The sequence below is a fragment of the Seriola dumerili genome, unplaced genomic scaffold (genome assembly GCF_002260705.1).
Source record: "Seriola dumerili isolate Sdu_G_001 unplaced genomic scaffold, Sdu_1.0 BDQW01000191.1, whole genome shotgun sequence".
In the NCBI taxonomy this organism is placed as follows: domain Eukaryota; kingdom Metazoa; phylum Chordata; class Actinopteri; order Carangiformes; family Carangidae; genus Seriola; species Seriola dumerili.
This window is the reverse complement of record NW_019174446.1, coordinates 1,791,893-1,806,397: the sequence shown is the minus strand read 5'-3', so window position 1 is coordinate 1,806,397 and position 14,505 is coordinate 1,791,893. Positions and strand designations below refer to the sequence as shown.

General features: G+C 41.6%; 1 protein-coding gene across 1 annotated transcript in view; it reads left to right on the top strand.

The window, feature by feature from the left end:
- The window catches only part of vps13b (vacuolar protein sorting 13 homolog B), a 322,535-nt gene that overhangs the window by 238,478 nt on the left and 69,552 nt on the right, over positions 1-14,505 (top strand). Inside the window, exon 38 of the mRNA XM_022753222.1 lies at positions 5,279-5,674. Coding sequence (XP_022608943.1) covers positions 5,279-5,674 — 396 coding nt within the window. The remainder of the gene's footprint in view (positions 1-5,278; positions 5,675-14,505) is intronic.

The window sequence follows — 14,505 nt, the reverse complement described above, 5'->3', positions numbered from 1 at the left end:
CACACACACACACACACACACACACACACAAACACACATTCGACTGTGTGTTGTTTGGTTAGATGACTCTCTGGTGGAGAGAGTTATCCTCTTCAGGGATGGAGGAGCAAAGGAAGAAGTTACAAAGAGCCCTAGAATCTGTGCATGGATGGTGACTCAAAATACACCAAATACACACTTCACAAAATGCTGTTGTTTGGACAGCACCATGAGATTAACAGGAATCATTTTCTAGTCGGAAACATGAATCAGTCTTAACTGAGGCATCTGCATCATTACTAAGAATGTTTAGTAAATGTCTCGATTTGATATTTTGATGACTTTACTCAGTGGTTTAATTGTTTGGATTCATCTATTTTTGATATGAAACAAAAAAGAGTTCAAGGAAGAATAAAGAAAGGATAGACGAAGACAGGATTAGGAAGAAAATTCACAACGAGCGTTTTAATTATCTGTCCCCTGTTGTTTTTATAGATGGTTTATTTGCATATGCAAGTCTTTATAACTGTGTGTCGCTGTGTGTTTGTGCTGTGATGTGTATGTATCATGTCTGGCAGCTCTACTTTGATTCAACAATGCTTCACATTTGATTTATTTCAACGAGGCGCAAACAGAGAGCAGACCGCCACGAGGCCACGTCTTGCTGTGTGTTTACAGCAATATGCTCGCAATTTCAGCAGCATTTCCTCTGCAAGACCAATCAAAGCTGCCCTCCCAAGGATGCTGAGTGGGAAACACTTGTAACATGTGTATTGTAAATTGGATGGTGTTTCAGCATTGACCCTCACTCAGCAGCCGCTCATCATATACACACACACACACACACACACACTTACAAATACACAATACTAATACAGATACAGACAGGAAGCCAGATTTTTTCAGAACCAGCAGGGTTCAAGGCTTGACCAGCAAGCACGTACATGAAAAAGGCCGGGCTGGCTTTGTTTTTTTCCAACATGAGAAGGGTTCAGTGATTGACCAGTGAAAACACAAGCGCACACACACTTTCCTTCCCTCCCTTTCTCATCTTTCTTACTCAGTTCCAGTCTTTAAGGGGGTCAGTGAACAAGTCCAGAAGTAACTGCTACCACTTGGAGACGAGAGATCATCCAAGCCCTCTGTAGAGAAGCAGCAGGTGATAGATTAGCTAGAACAAATTGGAACCATTACTCTCCCGTGTCCCTGGTTCCCATCAAGCTATGGGTTTGTAGAAATGTTGTCAGTTACTGTATACAAGCCTGTGCCCCTCCGAACCGTCCAGAACCACTCTAATTTGAGTCAGATGGCATCTGAGGTGCATGTCACTGGCCTTACTTGGTATGAGGCTTTTTTGTGACAGTGGGGTTCTACAGATATACCTGAAAAAAATGTTGGCACTTACAAACACAGACATCCACACATGCCCTTCACATATGGGCCCTGTGTAATTTGACACATTGCCACCTGTGTCTGACACAGGCTCTGTGCTGTCAAGAGTCAAGCATAAAAGTCAGCTCGAGAAATCAAAAGGGGGGGTGGGAATGAAAACAATGTTTGTGGTGTTTGCACACACACATATTCCCGACACCAGGTTCAAAGTGGGGATGGCGTCATGTATGACCTTGCCAAGAAGGCACAGTAACCTGGGTAATAAGCATAGTTGATCTCCCCCACCACTTTGCGTTTGAGTTATATATATATATGTGTGTGTGTATGTGCCTCTGTCAGACCTTGATCTCCCACTTTCTCCAGTGCTAATAGAGGCTGACACCTGAGAAGGGCCAGTCTCTGATTCCCACCAGCCTGTTCACATTAAGGCCTGTTCTTTAAAGGTATATGAACACCAACACCACCTCTTAACCTCCAGGCTTGAAGCTTGCTCCTTGCACAGGCCTTTCACTGACAGTCCTCTTAAAATAGCCATTAGTCTTACAGCTGAAGCTAACATTTTTCTAGTAAAACACTTGTGTGAGAATGCCACTGTTGGAAAAAGCCCTTGTTTGACTCCTCTTGCTTTGCAATAATTGATATTTCCTTAGTTTAAATTTAAAAAATCTCTGCTGTGTCTCCTTGCAGCCCTAAAGTATTACAGCACATTTGAAAGCAACGTTAACTTGGGTTGTTATTTGTACTTTCCCATTCTGCACTACAGTGTGTAAGAGGTGTGGCAGTGTTTATCGTTGAGAAGTCATACTGCTGCAATACATCTTGATCCATAAATACATGATTTTGCAGGTTTTAGTTTCCTCTTCTACCTCCTTTCCCTCTATAGTGAAACCACATGGAACATCACTGTAAAGGCTTTCTCACACACATTCATATCAGCTCCAGAGAAACAACGAAACTTAAGGATATCACTGATGTGCTTGACATATGGCCATATAATGCTGTGAAGTGATTTCATTTGAATTCTGCAAAGATTCTTCTTTTGTCATTGCTCCAGTGCAGTAAAAATATGCTCCACTGGTTGTTGGATAGAGACAGGGGGAAGCTGTACAGATGCTGTGGCCCCCTTCCTTTCCAGAGTCTTCCATGGAGAGTTGTCTCGGAGTTCACACAAGGGATGCACTTTATCCTTCTGTCATTTGACAGCGCAAAAGTGAAAGAATTTTCCTTTGAACTCATCTGTTAGTCTCTGAAGGAATCGTTGAATTATGAAGTAATAAATTTGTCAGTCATTTGAACTGCCATGTGTAACATGTCTGAGGTCACGTCATAAGAGGCATTTTTATGAATTAATGAACTAGCTGTTTGCTGTACTTCATTGCTTGTTCCATTCATGATAAATAATGTCAGTGAAACCGTTTTGGGCAACAGACAATTGGAAATTACAATATCATATCTTACACATTGTGCAGTTAACAAACTCAATACATCATTTTCTATTGTGCTTCTAGATTATAAAAGTAAGTGGTTCATTGCCTGCCCAGTAAAATATTTACATGAATGAAGAAATCTGTATATGGTAGCTCTGATAGATCGAAGAGACAGCTCCAACAGAATCAAACTTCCCATTGGTGGATTTCCTGAATAAATGTGTAGCTGCATGTAGGTAAATTAAACAGAATAGTTGTGGCCTGAAATGCTTAATTTCATGGCAGATTTCTTTTTAATTGCTATGCAACATTGCAAAAAGAAGTTGTGATTTTTATTTTTTTTACTTTTGGATAATTTATCAATAATTCAGCCAATTCAGGCATATAAAACAATTTACTGCTACTTTGATTCAGAATATCAGTCAGTTGCCCTGCCCCTCTTGAGCAGTAATTTTTGTTGGTAAATGTGAAATATTCATGTCACTCATGTCTGAATCTTCACAACCAGACACAAGGAAGTGAGTTTGGCGACATACATGTGTATGCTGCTATGATTGAAACGACAAAATTGCAAATTTTTGGCATTAATTGTTGCGATCGCAAGATAGGAACATCCTGGATGGACTGATTAAAGGTTAAATATTGGTTAAGTCTTGAAAAATCTTTGGATTATAGCAAGCTGTAGAATTTGCACTGATCACTCAGGCCAGGTGAATCTCTGATGGGTTTAACAGGTAATACTGTCACTTCAGAACTGGCTAGGTCTGGACAGAAGGATGAGTTTTTCAGGGTGGGGGCAGAAAGAGACTTCGGGAAGAAGGACAATTGATAATCAGGACCATATCTCCCTCTGTGGAGAGCCAAGCAAGGCCCAGGCCCCAGCATTGGCCCTGAGTGGGTGATCAGAGACAGCTTTATGTGATTACAGAGGGGGGAGGGGCTGTTGAGGTGGGGGAATGGAGGAAAAGTAAAAGATAGAAAGGAATGAGAGAAGCGAGAGGAAGCAGAAAGATGGGCTACATGAAACGGAGGGGGAGAGGATGAAAGGTTGAAAGAACATGGGAGGGGAGCAGAGGAACCTGGACGAACAGCTGCATACGGGCTATTTATTCCACCACTGGAACGTTTCCTGGTGATAAGTCAAGTGGAAATGATAAGCTACATTGCACAGAAAAATCCACCTTTCCTTTCCATCTTTCCTCCAATTCCTCTCTCCAGCCATCCTTCTATTTGACCAAGTGCCTGCTTACTTTACCCTGAGGGCTGTGTGTGTGTGTGTGTGTGTGTGTGTGTGTGTGTGTGTGTGTGTGTGTGTGTGTGTGTGTGTGTGTGTGTGTGTGTGTGTGTGTGTGTGTGTGTGTGTGTACTCTTCTGCCTCTCTTGGCAGCACTCCTGGTCATGTCATCCTGTGCTCCTACCTGGGGAGGAGACAGACAGGAGGCCTAAAACCCTTAAAAAGCCTCTAAACACTGGTGCCTTGATGAGACCATGAAAAACAGCTGCTGTTGTTTTCGGCTGCTTCCTTCTCCCATCATCATGACCAAGTGGAAAAATGGGATAATGGAAGTGGTGTAAAACGGCATTGAGTTAAGTCATGTGTCTCTGTGAATTCCAGTCAAGTGTTTGAAGGCTGTAGTGCATCAGAGAGTGAGGGAGAGGTAGAACGGAAGATGCCGAGGAGTCTTGGATTTATGTGGCTGGCATGAAGAAAAGATTCTCTTCTGCTACTCCGCAGTGTCACGTTAGGATATCACAGGGAGACAGCCAGTAACTGTGCGTGTGCATGTAAGACGGAGAAAGAGATTGAGACTGGACCCAGCTGTTATTTAACAGTTACTTGCATGCAAAGCTGAGTGATTAGAAGAGGAGAGAAGAGTTCAAAGTTTGATTTATGAGACATGGTATTATGCAGCATTCCATGGGTTAGATGACAGCAGATCTTACTCAGTGGTACTGCCTTTTCTTAAAACCCCCAAATGGATTGTGTCCAGTTTATGGTGAGTTTCCAAATGACACTGACAGACTAAGATGTCAGCAAGGAGCAAGGGCCCCAGCCAGCAGGGAATTTTTTCGATTTGTGTCCTGGGTTTAAGATTGTTTAAGGTGCCCTACAGTTTGGCACTAGATTGCTAATCATAAGAAATATATGAGATATTCATTTTCTATGCACAAACACAAACGGCCACAAACAGAACTGGAGAGAGATCCAGAAACTACTGCATACTACACTTACTGCACTTATGTGTTTTTTTTCCCGGCAGTAAAGTTATGTTTTTGTTACCTGTCCAAAAGCATTACTGCTACTACTGCTTGTTTGGTTTTCTTTATTATTCAGCACTTCATAAAGAAGATAAAGTCAGGATGAGCACAAAGACATACTTCTCCCAGAAACCGTCCACAGAGGGAGTTGTTGTTTAGTCACTGTTTAATGTTTCATCTTTTCTTTAATTCTTTTTCTTTCTGTCTCCCTCTCTCCACAGCTGAGCTGAACATAGAGCTTTCACGCCCCCTCAAAATAAATCCTACTCTGGCGAAGCTGGAGCAGGCTAAAGCCTACCTGAAGAAAGTCCTACCAAACCATGTGTGGGATTCCTCCACCAAACCACCCTCGGCTTCCTCCACGCCTCATTCCTCCCCTAAGAAGACAAAGGCCAGGTCCGTTCTCTCTCATTCAGACCCCCACCATCAGGCCTCAGCTCTGGGTCAAAGCAGCAGCTTCAGGGCCCTGGCGTTGTCCTTCCATAAGGTCTCTCTCCACACTGCCCAGATTGTAGTAGTCATGGAGACGGAGGCTCATCCAAAGAAGCCCAGCGTGACAGTATCAGTATCAGCCATGGCAGGAAGTCTGAACATGAAGTCAGGGCCAAGGATAGAAGGTGAGTAAAGACAAATATCTTCCATTTGCAGAAACTGAAAAATGATTTTGAGCTTCTTTGGGCTGAGACACAAGAACACAGATGCACTGGATCACAGGTGCAGAAACATAAAACCACATCTTCCGTAATTTGCTGCATTAATTTGTAATCGACTGAAAACCCAAAGCAAGTAATTAAATGAAAAACATACTTGGCGGTTGTTACCTGAATGGGCCAGCCAAATATTAATTGTCATAGTTCTTCAAACCTTCATAGACCTTAAGTTCACCTTTATGTTTTAGCCAGAAACATAGAACCCATATAATTGTTAATTATTAGTTGTAAATTATACCAGCATAAAGAGGTTTTCGTTTATAACCCTCCATCAGTCATTGTTCCATTTTTTCATTTTCTCCAACTCCCATGTCTTATCTAAGCTCAGTAAATGGCCCATGTTGTATCACTCCAAAGTAACAAGGATCTGGACCTTAAATGACCCACTGTTACTTTTTCTTAATGTGAAAAGTGAAAAACATCAAACCAGTGATGTAATCCATCTTATTCTGCTTTATTTCAAGATATTGCCACTTGTTTCAAGGAAATTCTTGAAACAGGTGGAGCTACATTGGAAACAACTGCAATGACTTCACCCCATTTGGCAGATTTTATCATATTTTAAAGAAACCACAATTTTAAGACTCTGCAGTACACAACAATAAATGTACACACTTTTTTGTGGTGTGTCATTTGTCTCGTACCCTAGCTCATGTGAGCATGTAAGCCAACAGGAATCAGTCCAGGCCCTTTGAAAATAAAGTACAGTTACACAAAGCTCCAAATATCCAATAAAATATGTAGTGAAGAACAAATTGTTCTGTTTCGTGTCATTATGTTATGTAACCAAACAAATATTGATGTGGACAAACTCTAAAGCGCTGTACCCAGTGCACCCCACTCTTCTATTTGTTATTCATTCAGATGAAAATTTGTTAGGAATGTAGCTGGAGCTCAAGCAACATGTTCCCTCAGGATTGTGCTCAATTAAAGAGCAGGTTGTATTAGGAGAACAAGTGTAAATATGCTCTAATACTGCAGTCAGTAAGTGTATGGGCCTGTGAGTTTTGAATATTTATTGATCAGTATCTCACTGTGTATCACTTTGCCGAACTTTCCCCTTTCTACACTTGTTTGTTGAAGAGAACGTGATGTCTCAGCCGTTTTTGGAAGATTTGATGCTGTCTTTCACTCATACTGGGAAAGGTTGCAACCCAAATAACAGTATTGCTTTCAGTATTATTTGGAATATTGCTGTTTTTTTTACACATGCTAGCAAAGCCCTCATTTGCCAAAAACAAGGTTTGTAAGTAAACTGTAAAGTGAGATGTTTGTGTTAGTCTTGGATCTTAAGTTGGTTTGAGACTGTGTGTGTATTTGATTGCAACGATATGTGTATATTAGGGTCTGAGAGAGAATGATATTTCATTTGCTAATGTATGAGTGTGTGTGAGAGCGAGATGTTTGTTTTCATGTTAGGACCAAACCCTGCCTTCATCAACACTGACTATTATCCAGGAGGCATCACAGTATTTCCATTATGACAATCAGATCTGCTAATACTAATATAAATTAAAAAGCTTCCAATTTCTCTGTGCTGTTGGGTGTGACCCAACGCAGATGATCATGGATTTTTGGATTGTTTTTCAGTTTTTGCTATTTTCTTGGCATGTCTTCCAAACTGTACACCAGATGGAAACAGAGAGAAAAGAGAGTGAGGAGCTGATGTGCCACACGCAGTAGATAACAAGGGGACAAGTTGACTCATAATTTAGCAGGTAGATGGTTTGTACCTTGGTGCCGCTGAGCAACACATCTCCTGTGTTGGGGGTGCAAAGGAACAAGGATGGAGCTGGGGCTGGGCTCCCTAAGTGCCTGCATCTGTTTTGCAGATGTTGTTATATAGGGTTACTTCAGATAAAATGATTGTCGAAAATGTTAATTAAAACCTCAAACAATTTGCACTTGTTTACTCAAATCTGCATAACTGCACGGTGACACAATACTCAGCACCCGTGCCCTGCCCTGATTTTCACCGGCTTTTCAGCTTTCATCCTTCATCCATACTTCAATAAACACAGTTGAAACGTTGTGTGCAACGCAATGGAAAAAGAAATAGAGTTTAGACACAATTTTGCTAATATGAAAGCTAATCCCCTCCCACTCATTTTCCATTCAAATGATTCTGCTATTTATAATGACTGCTCTTCCTTTGCATACAGTAATACTTTTTAGGATATTTGTTATTAGTAGTTCTTTGATTCATTTACAGTAAACACAGGAAATGGAGATTAGTGTACAGTGAACTGTCTTTTCATGGGTATTGTTTACTCTACCATTACAAGCACCTTGATAGACATTACAGTTTGACTGAACACAAATAAAAATGGTGGGATCAAGACCACTGGTGTTTATTGACATCCACTGGATCAGTCGTCCCCAGTCGGGCTCCAAGGTCTGTGTTTTTCTGGCTCAGAAAACGTAACATTATGTATGTATGTTCTGAACAAGACATTATAATATCTGCCCATAAAACTAATGCTGTCATTATGTGCAGTAAAGGTTTGATTCAGCTCCTCATATATCATATATGAGTGTTCTCTGAAATACCTGAGAGGTTTGAGATCCTCTATGTAGATCTCATTATAGGCCCTGATATTTCTTGTTGCCTCATCTCTGAGAGGAGTAACACCTGTGTATGTTGCCAGTAGAGAGCTACAAAGTTTTCATGGCACCAAATCCCCACAAAGAGGATCTTTTATTGTGTGGGAAAGGGTAATTGAAAGTAAATTTCACAAGTTATCCTGCTGAATAACATGTTTGTCTCACCCAGTTGTTTCTTTTCTCTCTCTCTTGATAACTTTAGCACTCTTATAGATCTTTGTCACAACACACATGGTTATTTTCCCAGAGGGCTTCTTCACATAGTGTTTCCAGATTTGTTGACATCGAAAGGAGACAAACTGTCTCAAATTACGCAGAGCGATCACTGACGACAATAGATGTATCTGCTGACTCTTAGCCTTAGCTGCACTGCCTCCATCACTCACCACCACCCGGCCTCTCCAGTCCTGCTCCATACCTCAGAAAATGGATACCTTGGAATTTTAGGAAGATAAAGGTTAGGATTCCTGTTCTGTAAGGTTGAGCATTTGAGCTGCCACAATAAGTCAGCAGGAATGACCCCCCTGGGAGAAGCTGTACATGAGAGATGTAAGACAGAAGAATGTAGTATTACTACCGCTACAGTATGTACCACTACTGTTGCTGCTTGTGTTGCATTGCCGCTTCTCAGTGGCAGGCTGAGATTGATGGACCACATCCTGAGCAGACCTCAGGATGATGCCAGTTTGTTAGAGGAAGCAGAAGGGGGGGGGGTGTTATGAAAGAAGGGAAGCAGGAGGGTGATGGAGATAGAGAAGTAGAGGGAGAGAAAAAATGAAGATGTAGTGACAGAAATGTGAGAAGAAGGAGTAAGATAAAAGAAGTCATAGGAAATAAAATGCTATTTGACAAAGAAAGATAGCAGAACTGTGCAGAGAGGAGATTCAGCACAAGAAAGTTTAAGAAGAGTAGACGAGGAAAAAAGTTGAGACAAAAAACAAAGTTGGAGAAAGGCAGACAGGAAGCAAAAAGAATGGTAGAGAAATGAAGGAGATATAATACAGGGCAGAGGGGGAAACCAGAAGGCAGGCAGATTACTCTGTGTGAGCTGTAACATGGGTCTCTTCAGTATATGTTTTTGGACTCACCCCGCCCCACCCTGTCTTCATTAGCGTACATCCATAGCTGCAGTGGGGTGAAGACCCTGTCATCCACCCCCCCCCCATCCATGGAACATCTGGGGCTCTGTACCTGGTCATGGCAGCCCCCCTCTGCCAGGGGACAAGATGGAGAGAGAGGGGATTAGGTTGACAGTGAGGTGTGTTACCAGATCCTGTGTTAATGAAAAGCAAGTGGAAGCCCCACATTCCTCCCTCCATCCACGACTCACCCCTCCCCAAGGTAGGGGGGCATTTATAGTTCAATGAAAGAAAGGTTGGGAGGTGGGCAAGAGAGAGAGAACAGATGTCTTAAGGTCCATGAAACAAGACCCTCCCTAATCTCTCAGCTCTCCGTTAGACTGCCCATAGAGTGCCCCCGATTTCCTAAGAACACACACACACACACACACACACACACACACACACACACACACACACACACACACTTAACAGCAGACTCTGTTGCTAGTGCACACGTTTTCATAAGCATACTGCAACACACACACACACACACACACACACACACACACACACACACACACACAGAGCTTTCCTTGGTCCTCTGCCTCTGTGGAACCCTTGCTTTTTCATGGTGATTTACTCCAGCACACTTGTAAAGGAAAACGTATGTTCTTTGAATGAAGTGAAAACTACCCATTATTTATTTATGTCTCTTCATTTTTTTCAAGTTTTATTTTGTTTCCATGGCCAATTTTTGAATTACACTCATGTCAGTGTGTTTACTCTGCTGAAAGAAAGCCACTCTTTTCCATTTATCATATTATTTCTGTTTCAATAGTTTAAGAGAAAAGCCGAGCAAAGCCAAACTTAAAGAGATTTATATTTGGAAATGCACCCTCCTGTGATTTGGCAACTTAACCCAACTTGACTATGACTATCAGAGACAAACATAAACAAGAGTTTACAGTTTTTAATTGTAGTCTTTGTTAAATGTTCAGAACTCATATTTTGAGGAAGATTGATGGCTCTCAGCATGGAGCTATGTTGAGCTTACAGACTACACTCTGTGGAAACTTGAACCAGGAGAATGGACAGAAAGGTTATTTTCATAAGCAATCAATCTGATGATTATTTATCGTTTAATTGATAAATTGTTTGGTTGGGCGATTAAATGTCAGAATGTATTGTTAAATTCCTATCACCATTTCCTAAAAGCCAAAGTAACCTCATCATACCTCAACCTCATCTATGTCTTACCGTCACTCCAAAACCTAAAGATATTCAATGAACTTTCACATAACCCAGAGAAAAGCAGCAAAGCCAGGACAATACAGAATGTTTGGCATTTTTGCTTGAAAAATTACTGTAACAACTAATCAGTTATCCAAATAACTGCCTGGTGTTTTTCAGTCAATCAACTAATCATTTAATTTACTAATTGTTCCAGCTGTAGTATAGCTTTACTTATTAGAAGCACAAAGACCTGACAGTTGGTAAACTTGCCAACTCTTCAGTGGAAAATGAACAAACTGCTTGATATAACCAAAGTGGTTAGCTAGCTTGTAGCTGTTACCTACCATGCATAGAAAGAAGTAGAAGGGCTAAATTCAATCTATGGTCTTTACACCTGAATGTATTTCCTTGTGAAATCTCAATAGATTTGCCTCAGTGTAGCATTTGTGTGATATAAGTGTTTCTCTAATTGCCAGCATGTGTATGATGCAGAGATCTGGACTTGAGTTTGCAATTTGCACTCAAGTTGCACTTAAGTCACACACACACAGAGACTTGAGACTTGACTTGAGACTCATCCTCAAAGGATTTGAGACTCAACTCAGACTCGAGATTTTGGGCTCGAACAATCTTTATTTTATTAACTCTGCCAAGGCGGTTAGGTGTTCACCTGTGAACTTGGTGGGGGGAGATAAAGCATGGGCCAGGGAAGGACCTATTCAATTTTGAGCCAGATCCAAATCATACAGTATATTGTGACTTTGAGTTTTTATCTATTAAGTCTGGTGTGTGTCAGGCACGGAGCGGCTATCTGGGGGGCACAGGAAGAATCCTGGTGGGCCAGGCTGGTTGTGGTGCCGCGGGGCAGGAGCAGGTGTGAGATTGATACCACTGTGTTGTAGTGGTTAGCCCAGTGCAGCAGGTTGCATGGCCCACTGTGGTTCTTTGTGGCCGTCATCTCCCTCACCTCTGACTCCCCAAGGAAACTATGTTCGATTCAGTCCCGCATCATCCCACAGGAGCGGAGCAGCAGAGTCAGGTGATCACTCAGTGACCCTTCTCTCTAAGGAAACATGGAGTGGAAAAGTGGACCCACACCATGCCAGTAAAATGCCCTCCACAGCATAACAGAGCCACCAGATCCCCTCACTGTCAGCATCAAGCATTCAGGCCTGTATTATTCTCTTGATGTACACCACCCATGCACTTGTGGAGAAGATGGCGAAGGATGACTCATCTCACCAGATCACTTATTTCCACATCTCTGTAGACCAGTGCCTGTGGCTTTTGCACCACTGAACTGTCAAATTTGCATTCATTTTTGTAATGAAGGGTTTATGCACTGCGTCCCTACTATAATATCCTTCTCTACGGAGTTGTGGACGGACTGTTGCTGACAGTCTAATCACATCCTGCATTGACATTTTCAGTCTGAGGAAGAGCTGCTTCTGTTTTTCCTCACATATCGCACTAATGCACAAGCATCACGGTCATCAAACATGCGCTGTTGACCACAATTTCCAAGCCTGTTTACTGATGTCTTTCCCATAGATCTAAATACAGATGTCACTTTAGTCACTTTTCCTCTTGAAACACAGGCTTGCCATCTTGATACAAAGTGAGAATCAACTGGGCCCGCTCAGTATTTTTACACGTCACAGAGCATGACTGGATGTTAATTGCTTAACTGTACCATGCAGTGCACCTTTGTAGAAGCATCTGCATTTGTCATGTTTCTCCACCCATTTATTCAGGGTTTTTTTTTTCAGTTGTCACCCATATATAGCTAATGTGGGAATGGCCACTGGAGATGTTCCGATACCATTTCTTCCTTCCCGATACTGATTCTGTTACCCGAATTTGTGTATCAGCCATTACCAAGTCCTGATCTGATACCATTTTGTTAAAAAAGAAAAAATTAACCGTGCACTACTAACCCTGTATGGATGTGATATGATTGCTGTCATTGTTGTATGGCATGGCTCAGGTTAAAACTTTTTCTCACCTATTTGTCTGTATCATGCTCAATTTCACCTTTATCCAGTATCGCCCAAAGTACATGGACAGTAAATTCAGAACTCTGACGGATTAAACAGTCGTAATCCAGAGCAAAACTATCTGCAAGCACAATCAGAGGTTATTTAAGGTCATAAGGTTCCACTGTGTACTGAAGCAGCATTATTCTTTAATTTCTTCCATTGTTGAGCGTTAGTTTGCCAGGCTCAAGTAACGTAAGGCTTGCCTTGCTGTTTCTTTCACTTGCCTGCTAGGCACTGTATATCCTACTTGCAACATATCACACGCATGCACACACACACATACACACACACACACACACACACACACACACACACACACACACACACACACACACCCACACACACACATACCACTGGAGCTGCCAGAGAGAAAATAACCAAAACCAAATCAAGCCTGAAGCTGTATGAAATGAGATGGCCCAAACTTGACCTAAAACCCAATAATTTGTCAAGACCCTTCAGGCTTAGGTTGGGTAACAGAATGGCATAAAGTGAAAATTCCAACTGTGGGAATAAGAGCTCTCTTTTTGACCATTATCGCCGTACACATTTTTCCGTAAAGTGGTGTTTAATATTAAGAAATGAACAGGCATTTACCATATGTAATTTGCTTATGCGTTGCAGCTGTCATTGAGCCCATATGTAACTCATCAACACTCATCAGTTACTGTATTTGTAACGGCTTGGATGACACACAACTCCCTGCACTGTGCCATTTTGGCTGACACTGTCCCCTGCTACAAAACCAGTTTCCTCTAGTGTCCTATAGTGGTCTTGTGGTGAGTGAATAGTGTATTTCTGTGGTGAGTGACAGTATATTACTTCTATTACTCTTACCATCCCAGACAGTCTTCGGGGGCCTCTGCTAGTTAGGTAATGACTCCTTTAGGTTTCTTCTAATTGATACCAGTACGTCCCAGGGTATAAATCAGTCAGGCAGTGGTCAGATAACGGCTTCCAGGGAGAAACCGACACGGTAAATCAGTCTCAGATCCTATCTAATCTTACCCAAGTGTTTGCCAGAGATGTATTTCACTTTAGGAAGATTTCCATCCACCCTGTTCCACCACCCACTTTGTTCCCCGGGTGTCATAGGTTGTATGTTAGAGGGTGTGCTGGTTTGCACTGTTGTACTGATAAGTCTATTGTAACAACATGACATATGCAGGTGTAAGTCAGTGTGCTCATATATGTGTTTGATCAAAGTTAGTTCAGAATTCAGTTTCTCATTATATTGACACAAACGTCCTATATTGCATCTTCACCCACACAAAGACCAAACCCCCAGTAAACCAGTGTGTACACATATATATATATATATATATGTATATATATATATATATATATATGTGACAGTGTGTGTTTTAGTGCCCATATTCATTTCATTCAGTGGAGCCGCCTCAGATACCCCCAAAACAACAGCTGTACATTTACTCCAGTGTCTGTGTGTGAGTGAGTGTATCGCTTTTCCATATGGGACAGCCACGTAATAAACAGTGACATAAAACAGTATTGTTGTTCATCCCCACACCATGCTTCTCTGTAAAGTTTTATGTAGATGGTTTAGGTATTTATCGGGCGTGTGTGCACATGTGTGTCTGTCTGTAAGGTGTGGGGCTGTATTAAGAGATGATCTGATGATAACTGTCCATTCATTAGCCTCTAGTATGGATCATTTCTCATACCACAACCACTGTATATGCTTGAGGTCAAAACTCAAAAAAGTTGCTATTTTTTTTCTCATTATTAAGCAATCTCATGCTCTTTCAGTTCGCTCCCATTTTATCTCTTTCTTTTTTCA